Raw genomic sequence first — 23,196 nt, 5'->3', positions numbered from 1 at the left:
TAATTTCTTAGATTTTTTTCTAATAGTACCCAGTGTGCACCTTTCTTTTTTTTTATGTTTTTTTTTTTTTGTGCTGCTGCTGTGTTACAAGAGACAGCTGACCTTGTTAGCTTGTCATGAAACTGCAGTCTCTATTATCAGATGATTTCCTAAATTCTCAAGCATCATCAAAAGACGAGGGAATGGGGCTTGCGGTTTGCATCCAGGGGCTGAAGGTGCTCAGTCAGGATCTTGCATATAGTAAATGGACAACACTGCAATTCTATTCAGAACACATATGAACCAGTGAGTGCTACAAACATGTAATCATATAAAAAATACAAACAATTGATGAAGCCTAATTAAATAAAGAAAAGATAATTCAATCTATAACCAGCTTAGCCAGCCTTTCTCGATAATTTTTCTTCAGAGGAACCCAGTGGTGGTCAGATTCCCTCCCTACAGACAACTAAAATACATAATTGGTGTCATGCTGCTGGCTCTGCCAGGTGGCCTTGGCCCTGGAACACAACAGGCATCATCAAATTAGAGGTCAGTCAGCCACAACTTAAAGCGGAGTTCCAGCCACAAAACACTGTAGCTGCTGGCTCTTTTAATAAGAGCACCTACCTGTCCAGGGGGCCCACGATGTCAGCCCCCCCCCAGGCCAATCCATCCATCGGATCGGGTGCACGCTTCACTGGCGGTTTCCTACTGTGCATGCGGGACTTTGTGAATTGCCAGCTTGTCCCCTGGGACACACACAGGCCCCAAATAAGAGTGGGGGGGGGGCAGGCTCGCCGTACAAGAGGACATTACGTCCTGCGTCGCAGCCCGGGTGGAACGGAAGTACACATAGTACTTGCAAAGAGGTACTTTAGAAAAAAAATAAAACATTTTAGATATCCAAAAACGAGGGGTGGTCTTTAGTTTAAGACCACCTCTCAAAAGTGGGTGGACCTCCGCTTTAAGGAAATCTTAGCAGCCACTGGAGGAACCCTAGGATTCCATGGAACCCTGGTTAGGAATGGCTGATTAAAGTCCATCATATGTCAAAACATGCTGTACATCCACATGATTAAATTAATTATTTTGAATCATGTATTAAGTGACTCCACAGTCAGTAAAATAATATAAAACTTTTGTATAATTCATCTACAGTAGTCAAATGGATAAAAAAATATCAATTATAAAAACTATTTGCATATATTATTATTTTTATTTATTACATATACTGCATCAACAAACAAGTCACTTGGCTGGGACCCTGATTCGTCTTCTAATACATGGTACAACCACAATGTGACCGTTAAATTATATAATTCTTCTCTGTGAGTGCTGGTTGTGATAATTTAATCTGGTTTATGACCCAGATTTGTATGTCATTTTTTTTATTATGTTGGTATTAGGTTAATTATGCGTAATCATTTTTGAGTAATATTAGAGAAAGTGGTGTAACATTTGCATTTTGGTAGTTTTGATTTGTTTTCTTTTCAATCTTATCTTAAAGTTATTTTTAGTGTTTTAATAGAATGGTATGGTTTATTATAGTTTAGTATATATTTAGTTCTATTTAGTATTTGCTATTATTGATAATTTTATTGTTGTTATTGTCTTGTTTCTGTTTGTTATTGTGATTTTTGTGTTGCCTTCGTTGAATGTAACTGTGTTTAATTACTTTTCCTTTTGGGATTAATAAAGTATTCAGGATGAATCAGTGTATGAATCTAAATCTCATCAGTTTTGGAGTCAGGGATAACGATCCATGGATGTCCTAATGACAGGAAGTGCAATAGAAGTCAATATCTGCTCTAACTAAAAGGCCAGATATTGAAGACAGAGAACCAAAATTTTGGTTATTCCACCCAAAACAGGTTTTGTAGTTTAGAGTAGTTCTTGGTAGGATACGTCAATTGCCTCCTGGTAGAAATTAAGAAGCATTTGCACTAGAGGTCGACCGATATGGGTTTTCTCCGGCCGATGCCGATATTTAGAAATTGGGGCAGCCGATGGCCAATATATGATGTCGAATTTTGCGGCTGATATTTTAGGCCGTTTTTTTTTTTTTTTTATCCCCTTTGTCTCATAAACTCACCCACTCCCAGTCCACTCCCCCCTGCTTGCTCCTGTCACTTTACCACACACTTGATGTCCTCAGTACAGATTGAACTGATTGGCTCTGGCAGGTGGCACTGATTGCCACTGACAGGTGGCACTGGCAGGCACTGATTGACACTGGAAGGTGGCACTGGTTGGCACTGACAGATGGCACTAATTGGCACTGACAGGTGCAAGTGGCACTGGTTTGCACTGGCAGGTGGCACTGATTGCCAGGTGGCACTGGCAGATGGCACTAATTGACACTGGTTGGCACTGTCAGGTGGCACTGACAGGTGGCACTGTATGGCACTGGCAGGTTTCGCACTGAGCCGATAGTGTAACTTTGTGAAACTGACATGTAACTAAATGCAGAGAGAGAGGAGCTGTCAAATTCAGACAGATCATTCTTCTAACTTGGAATGATTTTTACCAAAATCCAGATCTCCTTACCTGATAAATGCCTTACAAAAATATTTCACCCTCTTTCTAATCTTTGTGCATCTGCATCTTTTTATGCCCCCTCCACCCTCACCAGCAGCCAATGGCACCGGTGGAGGTGTGGACACCCAATATAGGCTAGCGCGCATGTACGAGCTGCACCAGGACTGACGTCATGTGCAGCGCAACCTGCCTACGTCACATGCTAACAACCGCAGCGCCATGTTCAAAAATATGCCCAAAGGTGGGAGCGGTCATGATGGAAATTACCACCCCACCTAACGTAGCAGGAAAGACCGCAATTGAAGCAATCCACCAAAGACATCTCCTTAGGGGCAAGATAAGACAATGGCGCCACCCAGACAAAATAACAAGGAAATTTATCTTCGTTACTATCCAGAAGGACTCCCTGGGTATCCGTATGGTCACCCATATCATTACCCCATATAAGGCCAACATTGGCGCCATCTGCTGGTTTAAACACCTGAGGCACGCGCTATAGCCGAATGACGGCTACAGTGCGGACCTGAAAATCCAACTGGACGTCAATTGACATCCGCCCTATTTAGCGTTCCCCGCGCGCTCCCGAGCGCGCAGCGGGGAAACTCTGTGTTGGCCATGTCCCTTGGACACAGCCAATCACAGATCGCGGCGAACGGCCAATCAGAGTGGCCGTTTGCTATGCGATCTGTGCGGCCAATGAGAGATGATCTCAAATGTAAACATTTGAGATCATCTCTTATTGCCGGCTCACACAGAGACAGCGTCCTGTCTCTGGAGAGGAGACCGATCTGTGTCCCTTGTACATAGGGACACAGATCGGTCACCCCCCTCCACCTACAGTTAGAACAATATACAGGGAACATATTTAACCCCTTCCTCATCCCCTAGTGTGTTAACCCCTTCAATGCCAGTCACATTTATACAGTAATTAGTGCATATTTATAGCACTGATCGCAGTATAAATGTGAATGGCGCCAAAAATGTGTCCGATGTGTCCGCGATAATGTCGCCGTCCCAATAAAAATCGCAGATCGCCGCCATTACTAGTAAAAAAAAAATAATAAAAAAAAAACAATTCTGTCCCCTATTTTGTAGGCGCTATAACTTTTGCGCAAACCAGTCGCTTATTGCGAGTTTTTTTTTTTTTTTTTACCAAAAATATGTAGAATACGTATCGGCCTAAACTGAGAATTTTTTTTTTTTTTTATTGGGCTATTTATTATAGCAACAAGTAAAAAATATTATATATTTTTTTCAAAATTGTCGCTCTTTTTTGTTTATAGCGCAAAAAATAAAAACCGCACAGACAATGAAATATCACCAAAAGAAAGCTCTACTTGTGGGAAAAAAATGACGTCAATTTTGTTTGGAAGCCACGTGACACGACCGCGCAATTGTCAGTTAAAGCGACGCAGTGCCGGAAGCTGAAATTTCACCTGGGCAGCAGGGGGGTATATGTGCCCAGTAAGCAAGTGGTTAAACTGAAAGTACATAAACAGCTCAGAAATACCTTTCAGAGCAGAATTAAAATTAAATTTTGATTGATAAGGGAGCCTATCATTTAAATAATTCCACATCAATAAGATTAAGGATATACCGCAGCAAGCAAAAAAAACATATAGGAGTTACACAAACTATTATAGAATCTGAAGCTATAAAAATGAACTAAAACATTTATTGAGAATAACTCAATTCAGGCCACTTTGTGGAAAATGAATCCAACAAAGTTATAGAAAAGGCTTGTAGCTAATGGATTCATTTAAACCTGGGTATATTGTTGCTGCCAAGTTGTGAAGCCATCTGGAAGCATCTTATCAACACCCCACCCTCCCTTTCATGTACAGGTAGGTATTCCAAGGCAAAAAAATATATTTTGGACAATTGAAAATAATGATAAAGCCCCATATGTCTACTGATAGGAGTTTCCATCTTCTCCTTCGAAGCAAGTGTGGGGCATGGTCCCTGATTCGATGAAAAATTGCCTCTTGGTTTTTCCAACATTAAAAGCTTTACATTCACATTCCATATAATACACTACGCCAATTGATTGACAATTATAGAAGCATAGAAATTAGGTCTATACTGCTCTCCATTAGACAAGTCAATCACCGTAGCATTTTTAATGAATCTGCAGAAATTTTCCACAGGGAGCAGTCCCTTTGCGAGAGTGGGATTTAGATTTTGTATAATGGCTGTGAAACAATTGATCTCTTAATGATTGGGTTCTCTTATAAGTGATCTGTGGGTAAGCCTTCACATACTTAGACACCACATCATCCGGTGTCACCACAGGCAGCCTATCCCCGTAGACGTCCGTATTGCGACGAAACGCGTAGGAGGAGCTTAGCCACAGTGACGTCATCACGCTAGAGGGAGAGACACGTGACGGACGGAGACACGAAGCAAACGGAGGATTGAGGGAACGCCATCCTCTCCACACCATATCCCATATGCAAGTTTTTCAAGGCTTTGCTGTAAGTGCGCATCTGTTTCTATTAAAAACCTAATGTTTACACAGTAATGCACTATGTGGTTTCCTACTATTCTTTATTTTTATGAACACCAATGTTAAACTGGAGCGGATTTGAATAGGATCCTATCTTTTGGAGTTATCCATACTGGTGATTCATAACAGTGTCCGGAATAGTCTTTTTCAAGGAAGACTTTAAACATCCTTATGCTGAATTAGACCGTTGAAAGCCCGGTCTTTTTCTCTGGTAAGGAGATTTCATTTCCCACATATTGGGTGACCTTTCTGGTGGAGGATCCTTTCTTGATTAATTACAGCTGCTCACCTTAATTGGACTCAATTGCACTGATTTTTTATGGACTATCTTCATTTCACTTTATTTATTCATTTGGACGGATTTGTTACATTGATTATCATATTGTCAATTCACTAATCTTAATTTTTTGGTCATATATATTTTTTTGGGTATATATTTCACATTCATTTTTATTGTGTTTATTCAATTTTTTGAGATATATTTCACATATATTTTTCACAGGTTTATTAGCGCCAGTATTTTTGGATGATGTGGCATACATGATTGTGTTGTCCGGCATAACGGGTTATCAACCTCACTTTTTGATCTTGCGGTTTAGATTTTGTAGAGTGTATCAAGCTATCTCTGTTATTTAGCTTTTGCTCGATGATGGGCTTTTTTGAGGCAAGAGCGACTGTAGCCTCTATTGATTAGACGGCACTCTAAAGGCCTTTGCCTCTATTTCAAAATCTTCCTCTCGACTACAATTCCTTTTAAGTCTAAGATATTGACTGTAAGGTATGCTCGAAATTAAAGGTTTGGGGTGAGAGCTCATGGCATGCAGGACTGTATTTCCCGCTGATGGTTTACTTTGTAAAGAAGATCCCACAGTTCCATCTGAATTAACATAAATATTAATATCCAGAAAGCTAATTGATCGTTGGTCAAAAGTCATAGTAAACTTAAGATTGTGCTGATTAATCTTTAAAATGTCCTAAAAATAAACACCTTTCTGCAGCGGGATTAGTGGAACTTTCAGATGGATCTTCCAAGGGATCATCGAGAGGATTACTTTCCTCTCATATTTCCATTAAGTCATTGAGAGCCTTTATTTCATTTAGGGTACGATCCCTCCAAATGTCATCCAAGGAGGCCTTGGCTTTAGACATCTGATAGTCTTTATGAAAAAATGTTTTGTATATAGGTTTTCTAGCAAACAGATGAACATCTTTGATATCCTCAAAGCTATCAACCTCTTGAATAGGACAGAAGGTCAGGCCCAGACTTAAAACCTGGATCTGATTTGATCATCTGTTAAAGAATGGGAGGACAGGTTTATCATTTGGAGCCTGTCTTACATTCTTGGGTGGTATCGTTGATACATTGAATATCTTCTTTGGATCTGGTGTTGGTTGAGGTGCAAAAATGGATGTTGTTCGTAAGTCCCCCAAAGGGGGTGTGGTATGCAGGTCCCTGGATTCAAATAAAGTGATGATTGGCTTACCTTAGGTATTAAAGAAACAGGAGGTGCAGAACTCAGAAGTGAAAGTGAAGTTTTACTGTGAAGACAAGGCGTTTGCCGTGTGTGATCATGTGAACTTCGTTTTGAAGCAGATGGATGAGGTCCCAACCCGTCACCCTTCAGTTTTTGAGATCCTGCTTTGAATCCCTGTGTCTGAATAAAATCCGTCTGAGAAGAAGAAGAAGAAGAAGAAGAAGACATAGATGACCCATCTGAATCACTAGGATCCTGATTGGGACCATTTTTCAATGGGACACAGATGCAAAAAAATATATTGTTCAAACGTGCCTAACAAAATACATACATAAACACATTCCTTTTGGTTTAAATTTTATCCCATCAGCATTTAATTTGCACAGCAGATTTCTTCCTGGGGACACAAAGCAGTTAGCAGTTGAGGCAGCCATCTTGGCAATTGCGTTGGAATCGACCCGGGTCAGCTGCTGTCTTTTTTTTTTTTTTTTTTTTTGAGACTGCGGGCCATGGGGATCTGCCAGAATGTCCAGATGCCGGGTGCCGAATGACCATCCTCCGCTCGGAGAACCCCCCCCTGTCTGCCGGACAGGCGTTGGTGTGAGGTTGGTTGGAGGGTGAGCAAAATGACCGGACCCAACAAAATTGGTCAAAATGATTGTGTCTCAGAGAAGACCCAAGTCCGTGGCTGCAGCTGCTCACCGTCCAAGGGAGGATTATGCTGTTAGGGTCAAAGTTATTGGGTCTAGTGGCTCAGCTTAGGTCCAATGCATCTGTGCTTTGGCATCTTGCTCTTTCCTTAGATGTTAATTGTAGCATGCCTGTCTCAGCCTGCTGCCATCTTGGTCAACAGCGTCTCCCCCGTTTTGCAGACAAACTCTATAGACATTTTTACTTCCTTTGCATATTGCATATGGAATTGTTGCAAGATTTCAGAGATTTTCTGAGATTGGTTGAGAAGATAACTTCCATCTTTTTCTCTCTCTATTTGGATGCCCAGATAGTAGCTAATGTTCCCAAGTTCTTTGATTTCAAAATTTTTGTTCAGCTTGTAAAACTATCTGATTGCAATCCCCTTCTTGTTAAAAACAGGTTATAATGTCATCAACATGGATAAGGATGTATATCCATCTGTCTTCTTGATTCCTGGAGTAGAAACAGGGGTCTGCTTTACTTCTTGAGAATCCCTCTTTAGTAAATACTTTGTTCACTTTCACATTCCACATCCTTGCAGATTGTTTAAGACCGTAGATGCTCTTCTGATGTTTACACACAAGGTTGTCTCCCTGCTCAAACCCTTGTGGTTGCTCCATGTAGAGATCTTCCTTAATGTCTCCATATAGGAAAGCAGTTTTAACATCTAGGTGTTTCACTTGCATGGCCTTTCCGGCTGCAAAGCTAAGAGGCACTCTGATGGTGGAGTGAAAGTTTCATCGTAATCTTCACCGAATTTCTGAGACTAACCCATGGCAACTAGTCTGGCTTTGTATTTTTGTATATTCTCTTCTGCATCTGACTTTACTTTGAAAGTCCACTTACTTCCTATAGTTTTGCGGTTAGGAGGGAGCTCTGTGAGTGTCCAAGTTTTTTATTTTCTTGAAGTGACTTTAATTCCTCTTCTGCTGCTTTTCTCCATTTATTGGCTTTATGTTTTGGCAGTTTTCTATGTCTTCCCAGGATGTTGGTTCACGTATGCTGTGTGTTTTGAAAGTGTATGACAGCTTGCGGGGTCCGAGTGGATCTTCAGGATCAGTTCAGCAGGATCTGGTGGGGAACTTGATTTAGGCAATGTGACTTCCACCTCTTGTTCTGACTCCTACACAGGTTTGTTTCGGTTGACCTTTTCTTCTGGCGTGCTTGGCATATTCACTTTACAGCTTTCAGGGATCAGTGTTTCTGCTGATGGGCTCTCATCAAAATAAACACTATCGATTATTGTCACTTTGTCAGTCTTTGGGTGTAGGATTCTGTAGCCCTTAGTACGAGGCCACTTCTTTGCTTATGTATTCTCCTCCATTGTCGGTGCATATTAGTCCTGGTTTGTGTTGGAATTTGTTGCTAGACATGGCAGGATGTCCCCATAGACTTCTATGGAGGATTCTCTGTGTATGAACTACAAGTGTCAGCATGTCCCCAGAGACTTCTATGGAGGATTCTCTGTGTATGAACTACAATTCCCAGCATGTGCCCATAGACCTCTATGGAGGATTCTCTGTGTATGAACTACAAGTCCCAGCATGTCCCCATAGATCTCTATGGATGATTCTCTGTGTATTATCCAGCAGCTGCATGGCACTCATGTTGAAGAGCAGGTAGTCCATCTTCAGAAACACGTTTTCTGCTATTTATTTACAGAGCGATTCTAAACCTGTTCTATCAGTTACTCTCATGCTCCGTACACACGACCGGGTTTTCCAATAGGAAAACTGCAAGGAGAGTTTTTGGCCGTGAATACCGGCCGAGTGTATGCTCCCTTGCAGTTTTTCCGATGGGAAAACTGCCAAATCCGCTGGCAAAAAAAAAAAGAACCAGCTCTCTTTTTTTCCCATCTGGATTTCTGGCGGACTTTTTTCCATCGGAAATCCCAAGCGTGTGTACGGGGCATCAAGCAACTTGTCATCCCCTGGGACATAACAATGTAAAATCCAATTTAGAGTTTCATGCATGAAATGCAAAATTCTATTTTTATCTCCACAAACTTCTTAGGAAACACTTGCATCAAAAGATGATAAGGAGAATAGTCTGTATAAATTACTGCAATAATAAAAGAACATTTCAGATATGTTTCAAAAGCATTCAGCTCAATATCCTCTTTATTACATCTGTGAATAAAATGAGCAGAGAGCAAATGGAAAGCAGTTTTTGCTCTCATTCCGTATCTCCGCTCTCTCTCTCACACTTACTACGATCTCATTCCTCATTCATTTTCATTCGTTCTCTCTCTAGATCTGTCTATTACTCCTACAGTATGTCTTGCTTCACTCTTTACCTCCCAGCTTCTGTCTTACTTAAAGGGTCACTAATGGAATTTTCTTTTTTTTTTAGCTAAATAGCTTCCTTTACCTTACTGCAGTCCTGGTTTCATGTCCTCATTGTTCGTTTTTGCTTTGATGTTGCTGTAATTCCTCTCTGTTCTGGACACTTCCTGGTTGTCTGTTTCCTGATCACCACAGTACTGGGAGATTTCTCACTGTGGTGACTAATCAAGGAGGTGTGATTACTGTGTGTCAGCACCAATCCAGTTTCGTTTTACAAAGCATCACTGCCCTCTATTGGCTCTTTGTCTCTGTACATCAGAGAACCAGGAAACCACAGCAAAAACGAAACTAAACTGCAGGTACATTATATGATTGTTTTTTATCTATTTTTAAAAGGAATCAGTTAACTATTATGTCTCTATACCCTGTAAACAGTCATTTCAGCAAAAAAATGTTTTCCTTTAGTGACCCTTTAACCTTTTTTTTCTACTTCTCCCCATTATGTCCCTTTTCTGTGTCTCTGCACTTTTTTTACTTAATTGGTTGTTCTTGGTGTCAGGTGCAGGTCTTTTGAGCATTGGACCTGCTCCTGGGGGGGGGGGGATAAGGTATGTAAACTGCAGAAAGGGGGATTGTCTACTGTAAGGTTGGATTTATATCTGTGTATAACTGCATTACGTGGTAATGCACCATATATAGTATGTTGTGCTTAATTGCAGCGCTATTCATTTTGAATGGAATCCACATGCACATTCTTAATGTAACATGTGAACCAATTGGGCACTCTAGTGCACTGTATTGAAACACAGAGGTGAAGGTCTGTTTAAACCTGTGTTGCTGTTTTTTTTCAGTACAATAAAAATGTATGAAATTTTATGAGTGTTCGTACATGTAACATGTACTACTGCGCTGACTTCAAAGAAATTTTATCTTGTGAATGTGACCTAACTACATGTACCAATCATAAACATAAACTCATATACAATGGTTACCCCAAAGAAATATATTGTGATATGCTCACATCAGTGAGTTTAATCTCTAATTAGTGAACCCCCTTGCGCAAACTCAGAATGCGCTGACAATCAACAACTTATATAATAAGAATAAATATAAAAATTTGCATTTGCGCTTCTGAGTTTGCGCAAGGGGGTTCACTAATTAGAGATTAAACTCACTGATAAACTCACTGATGTGAGCATATCACAATATATTTCTTTGGGGTAACCATTGTATATGAGTTTATGTTTATGATTGGTACATGTAGTTAGGTCACATTCACAAGATAACATTTCTTTGAAGTCAGCGCAGTAGTACATGTTACATGTACGAACACTCATAAAATTTCACACAACTGCACCACTTGGTGGGGTAAAACCATAACTGCAGCAGACTTAGCACTATTATTATATTAATTTTTTACTTTATATATATATATATATTTTTCACTTTGCATTTTGCGCCGGTGTTACAACTCATACCATGAATAAAAATGTATGGACTGCCTTACTAGAACAAACAACATAATGTTAAACAGCACATGGTAACACAGTGCAACAAGTTACTTAACCACTTCAATACCAGGCACTTGTGCACCTTCCTGCCCAGGCCAATTTTCAGCTTTCAGTGCTGTCACTTTTTAAATGACAATGGCACAGTCATATACCGTGAAATACAGAACTCTCTGAAAACTGTGAGAAATGTGGTGTGGCTGTTTCAAGATGCACAATAAGGAGGCACTTGAAAAAAGATGGGCTGCATGGTCGAGTCGCCAGAAGAAAGCAAATACCACAAAGTATCCCACTTACAATACGCCAAACAGCACAGAGACAAGCCTAAAACCCTCAAGCACAAAGTCATTTGAAGTGATGAGACCAAAATGTTGCTTTTTGGCCACAACCATAAACGCTACATTTGGAAAGGAGTCAACAAGGCCTATGATGAAAGGTACACCATTCCTACTGTGAAACACGGAGGTGGATCGCTGATGTTTTGGGGATGTGTGAGCTACAAAGGCACAATCAAATTGATCAAAATTGATGGCAAGATGAATGCAGTATGTTATCAAGAAATACTGGAGAAACATTTGCATTCATCAGCCAGGAAGCTGCGCATGGGACGTACTTGGACAAGTCAACCTGTCGTTGGCTACATATGGTTTTGGGGGGGATGGGGGGAAAAGGGAGATGGCAAGGGTATGCTAGTTCTATAGGTTATCTGTAGAGGTACCTATTATTGGTCATGTACCCTGTTGGGTTTCATTGCTGTAACTGTATTGTACGTCTATTATTAAATAGGAAGAGGACTGGGGAAGGTAAGTGACCCAAGGAAAGGTCACTTGGAAACGGGTTACCTTTTAGCAACGAATAATAATCTTTACCAAGGAACGATACAAAATTATTTTATTCTAGTACCATAAAATCTTAGAAAAGTGCAGTTTTGAAACTCAATGATACAAAAAATGGATCCTTAAAAGAACATGATTTATCATGAACACAAAATGACAAACAGGACTTACATGATACAAGACACAAACACAGCACCAGTCCGGACGTGTGTAGTTCAGCCACAGGGTATATGCGCCCCATCCAATACGGTTCATGAATTTATTAATAAAGTTATTGGAAGAAGGAATTTAGTAAATCAAAATAAATTATTTTGATAACACCTTCTTTTGTAAGGCCAATGGGTGCTTTTACTGATGGCTGAACCCTGCACGTGATGGGGAGGAGGGGAGGGGGGGGGGAGAAAGCGATCTGGAGAGAACCTGGATTTTAATTATGGTTTTGAATATCCATAATGGTCGGTATAAAAAAGAAGGCCATGAGCATGTGTTGGTTAGTATTGTTGATTAGTGGTCCTGCAGGCGTTATGTAATAAGCTGTAGTTAGTCAGGCAATACAGGAATATACTATGTACAGGCAGTCCTGATTATGCATAACCATTTGGGTCCAATAAATGCCAGTAATCATGAAATGACAAAGACTTGGTCAGCAATAATTATAGATTCATAAGTAGTCCAATCCTAATTGTGAAATGCTGACAACAAGCACATTTAGTCATTGATGTTTGAAATACCTGGTTCCAGTATCAATGTCATTGGCTACAGCAGAATAAAGTGAAGGTTCTGGAGTGGCCATCTCGGTCTCCTGACCTCAATATCATTAAGCCACTCTGGGGAGATCTCAAACTTGCAGTTCATGCAAGACAGCCCAAGAATTTACAGGAACTGGAGGCTTTTTGCCAAGAGGAATGAGCAGCGTTACCATCTCAGAAGATAGTGACCCTTATCCACAAATACCACAAAAGACTTCAAGCTGTCATTGATGTTAAAGGGGGCAATACTTGATTTTAAGAACTGGGGCCCAGATTCTCGTAGATCGGGCGTATCTCTGCGGCGGCGTAACGTATGTCATTTACGTTACGCCGCCGCAAGTTTTTCATGCAAGTGCTTTATTCACAAAGCACTTGCGTGTAAAGTTGCGGTGGCGTAGCGTAAACCACCCGGCGCACGCCCGCCTAATTCAAATTTGGCGGGTAGGGGGCGTGTAGCATTTAAATTAAGCGCGTTCCCGCGCCGAACGTACTGCGCATGCGCCGTCCGAAAAATATCCCAGGGTGCATTGCTCCAAATGACGTCGCAAGGACGTCATTGGTTTCGACGTGAACGTAAATGGCGTCCAGCCCCATTAACGGACGACTTACGCAAACTACGTAAATTTATAAATTTTGACGCGGGAACGACGGCCATACTTAACATTGGTTGCCCCTCATATAGCAGGGGCAACTTTACGGCGGAAAAACCTAACGTAAACGTCGTAACTTCACTGCGTCGGCCGCGCGTACGTTCGGGAATTCGCGTATCTAGCTAATTTGCATACTCGACGGGGGAAAAAACGACGGAGGCGACACCTATCGGACAAAAAAAAATTGCATTTAAGATCGGACGGCGTAAGAGCCTTACGCCTGTCAGATCTAATGGTTATCTATGCGTAACTGATTCTAAGAATCAGTCGCATAGATACGACGGCCCAGATTAGGACTTACGACGCCGTACATGGCGTTGCGCCGTCGTAAGCCCTTCGAGAATCTGGGCCAGAGTATGTAAAATTTTGGTCAGGATCATTTGGGTAGTTTCTGTTGCCATTATGATTTCAAAAGAGTAAACACAGTCGATTGATAATAAATGGCTTCAGCCAAACACTAACCATAAATGAAAGAAAAGTGTTTGTGTTATCATTCATATTCTCTGAGAAATGGCCATGAAATCATAAACTCTGCCAGGGTATGTAAACTTATGAGCACAACTGTGTGTGTGTATATATATATATTTTATGGCAGCAGCAAGGTAGGAACGGTTTGCCTAAAGTCAATTTGTAACTCTGTGCCCAGTTCTGGTTTATGGTTGATGGTTATTTGACTTTGAATTGTCGAGTCAGCATTGCTGGATGTAGGCTGTATGATGCTAGTAATATATGTTCCTCTGTGTTCTAGGAAATATGAAGAGATAGACATGGATAAAGTAACAGCTGCAATGGTACTAACCAGTCTGTCTACAAGTCCCCTGGTTCAGAGTTCTTCAGTTCGACTTACTGGTATGTAATGTGTACAGAAGAGCATATTACTCTCCTCCACTATATAAAGAAAATAAAAGAAGCTCTTTTTGATTTATAGACCAACTAGGGAGATACATGTGGGATGGAGAGTTCACAGCAACTGAAAAAAAAGCAAACACAGAAAAAACATAGAAATCATGGGTGCAACAGCAGAAAGTTCTACTCTTGTAGTCCTTTGTAGTAAAGAATACACCGGTGGCAGCCCTTTTAAGAGTAAGCCAGCTCTGATGAATCAAGTTAAAAAGTGCCATCTAAGTGCAGCATACAAATAACTGTTTGATAAAACAATGTTTAAAACCACTCACAAATTGTAAGATGAAGCCAGAGCGCATTCAGAATGCTGTGTTTTGCAAGACAAGCAATGTTTTTTAATACATTTTAACTTGATATACAAGCAATGTCTTCATATAAGAGTAGCGTCATGTCACAACTGAGTATAAAAGAGAAGAGAGGCACCTTTATGTGTAAGAATATGGTTACATTTAATGAAGGTACAACATTTAGCAAATCCACATGGTTGATGATTAAAAGAGCCACATCTAAATATGCAGGGATCCGGGATAAAGATGTCTACATAAACCATCCTCCTCAGGCCCCGTACACACGTCCGAGGAACTCGACGTGCCAAACACTGAGTTCCTCGTCGAGTTCAGTGTTGAAGCCGCCGAGAATCTCGGCGGGCCGACTTTCCTCATTGAACAACGAGGAAATAGAGAACATGTTCTCTATTTGGCCCGACGAGTTCCTCGTCGGCTTCCTCGCTGAAAAGTGTACACACGACCGAGTTTCTCGGTTGAATCCAGCTCCGATCGAGTTTCTGGCTGAATTCTGCCGAGAAACTTGGTCGTGTGTACGGGGCCTCACTGCCATCAACGTCATCTCTTACACTCTGCACTCCATGAGAGGTTCAAGCCTCACTTTCAGATCGCTCTACTGTGGGGTAGTCTTCCCGGTCACGATTGCAGACTGACAGCGGTGAGAGCCGGCGGTGCGGAGGATGGTCTATGTGGACAGCTTTACCCCGGATGCCTGCATACTTAGATGTGCCATGTTAGTTGCTAAATGTTGTACCTTCATTAAATTTAACCATATTGCTACACTTAGGCCGCGTACACACGATCAGTCCATCCGATGACAACGGTCCGAAGGACCGTTGTCTTAGGTTAACCGATGAAGCTGACTGATGGTCTGATGTGCCTACACACCATCGGTTAATGAACCGATCGTGTCAGAACGTGGTGACGTAAAACACAACGTGCTGAAAAAAAACGAAGTTCAATGCTTCCAAGCATGCGTCGACTTGATTCTGAGCATGCGCAGGTTTTTAACCGATGCTTTTGCATACTAACGATCGGTTTTGACCCATCAGTTAGGCGTCCATCGGTTCAAATTTAAAGCAAGTTCTCATTTTTTTGACCGAAGGATAACTGACAGATGGGGCCCACACACGATCGGTTTGGACCGATGAAAACGGACCTTCAATCCGTTTTCATCGGTTTTGACCGATCATGTGTGCCTTAGAGGAGCCTCTCTTCTCTTTTATTCTCTCTAGCATTTGTTGGATTTTGCTTCTAATCCCCTTGTGGAGGCTTCCATTTGTGGATGCACATTTTATGGTTACACAACCTCGTCACATTGCTATAATCTTTTTATATGGACTATAAACTGAAGGACTTATTGTGGAACAAATCATTTGAGTTTCCATTATTTCTTATGAGGAAATTCGCTTTGATATAAGAGTGATTTGGATTACAAGCATGCTTCCGGAACGAATTATGCTCACAATCTAAGGTTTTACTGTACAAGTTCTAGACAGGTACGAGAATTTGGTGCATGCTGCACCAATTTTAGAACACATGAGAGACACTTTTGCACAATCTGTCTACACCAGTCTTTATGAATTCCAGAGATTGCCAAGTATTTTAGAATGTATATGCTGGATACAAAATATAGCACCCTTCTGTACAGTTACTAAGCAAATGGAGAACTTACCCTGCAGTTTTTCATCGTTTTTAAATTAATTAACCATGGCTACTTAGGACACACATGTAATAATACCGAACTCCAGTTATGATGTACACATTCAGGAACTGCTGTATCTATATCAGCTTTATTTCTAGGTACGTGTGCCGCGTACTTACTGTAAGGTTTTTTCACCTGGAGCCATCTTTTACTGGCGTAGGATGCACAGGTGTTGCATCCCATTTTTCTCTATTGAGACACAGACGCTATGTCCTAATAAGATGTCTTGCAAGATATATTGGAACACAGCGGCTGTGTCCATGTAGCCGCGTTACCCAATAGTCTGTGGGACGCCAGCAGGGGGATGCACGCAACACCAGTGCATCCCTGTGTTGGTAAAAGATGACCCTGCATGTTAGACATGTGTCTTTGCCCTGTGTGCATAGGCCTTTAGTGTACATCCATGTGAGGGCTGTGTTTTGCCTGCATTGGATGCACAGGTGCTCCATGCATCAGCATCCATGCACTCCCATTCATGTAAATTGGAACTCAGCAGCTACACATACACAACCGCTGCTCCCAATTTGACATCCGTGTGGTCACAGGAGTTAATAAAACCCAGCATCTGGCAGATGCAGCAGCTCTGTGTACACTGAAAAAATTAGGAGCAGGAAGGTAAGTAGCTTTTACTGCAAATGGGACATGGTATGTCACTCCTGTATGTTAAAAAAAAAAAAAACATCTTCCTGGTCGCAGTTCTTTTTTTTAGTTTTAAAAATTTCAGCTTTGCTGTGGACATCCTCCTCTCCGGTGAACATGTGTGTGTGTGTGTGTGTGTATATATATACTGTGACCCTTCTATTCTATTGGCAGATGTGAATGGATCATGGCAAGAGACGGGGTGTGCACCATCCAGCCATGACAGCAGTGGTTACTGGAGCTGGAGTAACACAAGTGACCATTCCAATCCATCAACTCCATCGCCCCCTTTATTTGTAGACAACTTCAGACATTTCCGATGTACAGCTCATCCAGACGACAATGCTGATGATACTGATGCTGACAACTTACTGTTTGAAGATCCTGTCCCAAGAAAAAGAAAGGTCAGCCTGTGTGATTTTTAATAATTTATTTTATTTATTTAGAAAATGTAAAAAAAGTGTAGCTCCTTACATGGAAAATGAGCCATCAAATCCCTTTTTTCCTGTAAAGCAGCATGGGTTCTTTATAATAAGAGATGTGAAAATGTAGAATAGTCTTCTACATAAGCTGGTTTTAGCCAACTCAGTAGATTGCTTGATTTGTTTTTAAATGCACAAACTATAACTGGCTATTAATATTTATAAGAACTGATACTGCAGAATGTTATTCTGGAGAATATTTGATTACTTTTAATAGTACAAAGGATGTTTTTCCCTATTAAATTGGATCATGCTTATTGAAGGTTTTTTGCCTTTCTCAACTGTGGGTTTGGGATTTTGAGGTTTTTTTTTTTAGAAGTTTTAAATTTTTCTATTTTGGTTGAATGATTTTTTCCTCCTAACTGATGTCAATTTGTAAATATAATGTGTCTTTCACAGTCTTTATTCTTAATTTTCGCCCTAGTATTATTAGTCAGTGTTTATACTTGTTATCATTATTATTTTTATATTTTTATACTTTTCACCAATATTTTTATATTACACATTTTAACTATTATTTTTCAAAAAAATTGCTCAACCCTGCTGTTCTTGCTGGAGAATTGGTAGGGAACAGCCTCCTCCCACACCACCAAGTCTGGAGAGCCCAGATGCCGATAAGCTGATGACATGCTGACTCTCTCCACCACTTGCCACGGCACCAGGCTTTTTACACAGGGCCTCCCCAACTGGGAGCGCCTCAAAGAGGAAGGCATGGTGTTCTGTCAAAAGAGAGAACTCGTCAAAATTTCCAATTAAGTCACTTCCGACAACTCTCCAGCAGCAGTAATTGCAGATTTCAAAGACTTGGCTGTTTTGACAGAACACCGGCAGCAAATACAGTACAGTAGACGATATAATGAGTAAACATTGTTAGTCCGCCCGTGCTAATAACCAACAACATGGCCGCCTTCAAGGCGATGACAGCTTTTTTCCTTCTTACCCGGTGTTCTGTGAAAACAGCCAATTCATCAAAATCTCCAATTACAGCTGCTGGAGAGTCACCGGAAGTGACGTGATTGGAGATTTTGATGAGTTTGCTCTTTTGACAGAACAAAGCAGTTCCCACAATGCTGCCAAGTTGTCAGAGAAGATGTTAAAGTCCCAAACTCCTCGCACACTGGGACCAGGATTTCAGCGTCTCGCATGTGACATACTGCCAACCCCTTCCTCAGCATCACCCATAGGCCGGTGTCCAGAGAGATGTCTTTAAAGATTGGTGCAGTAAAGTTATGTGGGGCCATCCATGCTCCTGCATAATGAAAATATTGCATGATGGAAGGGGAGTGTTAGATCGAATAGCAGATTTAGACACAAATTGAAGCCAAACTCTAGCTCACAATGCATTTACAGCAACAGTTTTTCAGGTTTTACCTGAAAAAATAAAAGATGATCAAGCACCCCTGTCAGTGGTAAATGGTTTGTCTCAACACTAATGCCGCATTCTCCGAGTCCGTTGGAAATTGCAAAGGGTAAAGTCCTTCGGAAATTCCGACCGTGTGTACGCGGAATAACTGATACATTTGCAGGGGAGCTTGTTCTGTTGAAAAACAGACTTACTGGCCACATCACCAGGTGAAAATAAATGAAAAAATAAATAAAAAAGAAAACAAATGCAGCTATCACATCTAAGATTTGGTAAGCTGCAATTAAATGAATGTTTGCTCTTGGGTTTAATACCACTTTAAATTAAAGGACTTTATAATGAGAATTACAGGTTGTTGTAAATGCACCACTATGTATGTGTTAGGCCCCTTTCACGCTGAGGAGTATTTCAGGCATTTTAGCGCTAAAAATAGCGCATAAATAACGCCTGAAATACTCCTGCCCCATCATTCTCAATGTGAAAGCCCGAAATCTCCTGCAAGCAGCATCTTTGGAGCGGTGAGAGAAGCGGTATGTATACCGCTCCTTCACCGCTCCTTCCCATTGAAAACAATGGGACACGGAAATGTGCCTCTGCAGAGGCGCATTGCCAGCGGTATTAACCCTTTTTCGGCCGCTGGCGGGGCTTAATACCGCACCGTTAGCGACCGAATACAGCCACAAATCCACGGCAATTCCGACGGTGTTTCCCAGTGTGTGGGTAAGCCTACTATGTGGCTGTTGAGTTGCGTTGCCAGGCTGTTTATTATTCAAATCTTAAAAACGTTAAATTCTTAGAGTCTTCCCTAATAATTCCACTGTTCAGAAATGTGAAATCTCAAGGTCGAATTGATGAAGCACAATCCATTTATCATTCTGAGATCACCCTATCCTCCACACTGGTGTCAACGCACACTGCTTTATGAGTTGAATGTTCTTTAATGTATGTACAGGTGTTATATGTCACACTGTATTGCCTGTGGAATGCTAATGTGAGCTTTTAACCATCCCATTACACAATGCTCCCAACAAACATAGCCTGGTTTTGACACATTTTAGAATATAATTAACCGTTTAATGCAGAAGGTAAAACAAATCTTAAAGCGGGAGTTCAACCAATTCCTTTTTTTTTTTTTTTTTTCCCTTAGCTTCCTGCTCGTTTTGTCTAGGGGAATTAGCTATTTGTTTTAAAATATGATCCGTACTTACCCGTTTTCGAGATGCATCTTCTTCCGTCGCTTCCGGGTATGGGTCTTCGGGAGCGGGCGTTCCTTCTTGATTGACAGTCTTCCGAGAGGCTTCCGACAGTCGCATCCATCGCGTCACTCGTAGCCGAAAGAAGCCGAACGTCGGTGCGGCTCTATACTGCGCCTGCGCACCGACGTTCGGCTTCTTTCGGAAAATCGTGACGCGATGGATGCGACTGTCGGAAGCCTCTCGGAAGACTGTCAATCAAGAAGGAACGCCCAGTCCCGCAGCCCATACCCGGAAGCGACGGAGAAGATGCATCTCGTAAACGGGTAAGTACTGCTCATATTTTAAAACAAATAGCCGATTCCCCTAGACAAAACGAGCAGGAATCTAAGGGGGAAAAGTGCCCTCTAAGGGTGAACCCCCGCTTTAACGCTTGAACCCAGATTTGCAACTACTAGTGTGCCACCCCTGCAGCTCTCATGGACTAAGAGGCCGGAAATTGAATGAGTGAATGAATGAATAAATGAGTTTTTGTTTATTGAAATAAACATGGAATGTTTATTGAAATAAAATAATCATTTACTCACCTAAAGCAGTTGCTATATACTGCTAAAAGGTTCACATGTAGGGCCATAAGGAAACACCAATGCTTACATCAGTACCTTACATTGGTAAAATTAGAATAAAGAAGAGACATTCAATTAAAGGTAGGTCAAAATAGTTGCACTGCTTACCAGTGGCATTTACTGTATTTGGCAGTGGTCAGCCAGTAGGAGAAGATGTAAGTATATATACTGTGTGTGTATGTGTGTATATATATATATATATAGATAGATAGATAGATAGATAGATAGATAGATAGATAGATAGATAGATAGATAGATAGATAGATATACGCACACAGTGCCTTGGAAAAGTATTCGCCCCCTTGGCGTTATACCTATTTTGTTACATTACAGCCTTTAGTTCAAAAAAAATGTTGTATCTATTTTTCAGACATAAAAAAATTATAATGGGCATGTGTGTAAGTATTCACCCCCTTTGTTATGAAGCCCATAAATAGCTCTGGTGCAACCAATTACCTTCAGAAGTCACATAATGATGTCCACCTGTGTGCAATCTAAGTGTGACATGATCTGTCATTACATACACACACTTTTTTGAAAGGCCCCAAACGGTGCAACACCTAAGCAAAAGGCACCACTAACCAAACACTGCCATGAAGACCAAAGAACTCTCCAAATAAAAAAGGGAGAATGTTGTTGAGAAGTACAAGTCAGGGTTAGGTTATAAAAAAAAATATCCAAATCTTTGATGATCCCTAGGAGTACCATCAAATCTATCATAACCAAATAGAAAGAACATGGCACAACAGCAAACCTGCCAAAAGACAGCCGCACACCAAAACTCACAGACCGGGCAAGGAGGGCATTAATCAGAGAGGCAACACAGGACCTAAGGCAGTGGTGGTGAACCTTTTTGAGCCCGAGTGCACAAACTGCAACACGAAACCAATGTATTCATTTCAAAGTGCCAACAGAACTTGATGAGCGTATACTGTGATGTCTGGGGGTGAACATGGGACACATCAGAAATCATTTTGTATTCACTATGTAGTCAGTGTTTTGTACAAGAAAATCTAAAACTAGAACACATTTTGACAAAAGTTACATTTTTTGGAAGCTGTCCTAGCATTGTGCAATCAAATTCCAGTATCACTATTCTACGAACTATACATTAATATTCAATACACTCGAGTTGCATGACAGGTGCACTTTAAATTACTAGTTGTTCAGTAGAAGCACTGGCTGGATGATAAAGAAATCCTGTTACAGGGGCTGACATGCAACCAGCAACTCTACAGCTGCAGCAGAACTTCCCAGCCCCCCCCATGCCCTGCTGGCACACATATGCACTCTTTGGTTGTCAAGGCATGTTGAGATCTGTAGCTCTACGCCAGCTGAAGACATACTGGTTGCCCTGCCTTGCTGTAGCAGAAGACTACTTAGAAAATCTCTCATTCCTGACTATGTTCATAGTCCAATATGTCCAGGAAACATCCTTCTGAACATGAACACTCAAGGACAACTGTAACCATGTTTTACCAATGGTTCACTCACAATGCCTGTGCAGTTCATTGCATGTCAAATGCACACTTCCAGTAGCAGCTTTACACCTCTCTGTATAATGCCAGTGATTCTGGACTGTCTGTCATGTGACTCTGGTGTCATGAAATACAGGGGGGTGGCAGGGACAAAAAACATATGTATTTACATCTCATTGTACTGCAGTGATCTCTGCAAAATCTAGGAGACATTCCCAGACAGATAAACCTGAATAGCCAACACAAAGCGTGAGTCACCTGCAGCTTTCATTTATTCCCTCTTCATATCCTACGGAAAATGCTTCTCTGACAGCTTTGATAGAGAGTAACACAGGTAGAATATACACAACATTATTCTGACCTAGAATAATGTGATTCTATTTGAAGACGCACAGAAAAATTGTGTACACAGCTAAACACATTACTTCCCCACACAACATGTACACTTACTTTAACAGTGTCAGCGATTGCCACAGCACTCCAATAAAACACGCATCGCCCGACTCAGTTCCCTGGCATGAGAACGGCCTGTGATTGGACATCTTCAGTAGGCACCATCACAGCCCCCCATTGGCTCAATCCCCACCACCTGTTCTGTCTGCCATCCAACCCAGAGCAATTCTTCATTCTCGTCCACGCCCATCCTAGACATGGCCCCCCATTGGCTCAATCCCCACCACATGTTCCGCCTGCCATCCAACCCAGAGCAACCCTTCATCTTGTCCACGCCTATCCTAGACACATCACCCCTGGCCCCAGAGACTTGTGGGAAATGTAGTTCTATGTGGAGGGGATCTGTGGATAAGATACACCTCCGTACATGATTTTCTCACATGCCCACAGAGAGGGCTCGGCGTGCCGGCTGCGGCACGCGTGCCACAGGTTCGCCATCACTGACCTCACCTCAGGTAACCCTGGAGGAGCTGCAGAGTTCCACAGCAGAGACTGGAGTATCTGTACATAGGATGACAATAAGCCGTACGCTCCATAGAGTTGGGCTTTATGGCAGAGTGGCCAGAAGAAAGCCATTACTTCCAGCAAAAAAACAAAATGGCATGTTTTGAGTTTGGGAAAAGGCATGTGGGAGAATTCCAAAATGTATGGAGGAGGGTGCTTTGGTCTGATGAGACTTAAATTTAACTTTTTGGCCATCAAAGAAAGCGCTATGTCTGGCACAAACCTATCACATCACCCAAATAACACCATCCCCACAGTGAAACATGGTGGTGGCAGCATCATGCTGTAGAGATGTTTTCAGCAGTCGGGACTAGGAAACTGGTCATAGTTGAGGGAAAGATGGA

General features: G+C 41.5%; 1 protein-coding gene across 1 annotated transcript in view; it reads left to right on the top strand.

The window, feature by feature from the left end:
* Positions 1–23,196, top strand: part of ZNF704 (zinc finger protein 704) — a 44,336-nt gene that overhangs the window by 3,583 nt on the left and 17,557 nt on the right. Inside the window, exons 2-3 of the mRNA XM_040354493.1 lie at positions 13,971–14,071; positions 16,928–17,157. Of these exons, the coding sequence (XP_040210427.1) occupies positions 13,971–14,071; positions 16,928–17,157 (331 nt within the window). The remainder of the gene's footprint in view (positions 1–13,970; positions 14,072–16,927; positions 17,158–23,196) is intronic.

The sequence above is a fragment of the Rana temporaria genome, chromosome 5 (assembly GCF_905171775.1).
Source record: "Rana temporaria chromosome 5, aRanTem1.1, whole genome shotgun sequence".
Lineage (NCBI taxonomy): Eukaryota > Metazoa > Chordata > Amphibia > Anura > Ranidae > Rana > Rana temporaria.
This window is presented reverse-complemented; position numbering and strand designations above follow the sequence as displayed.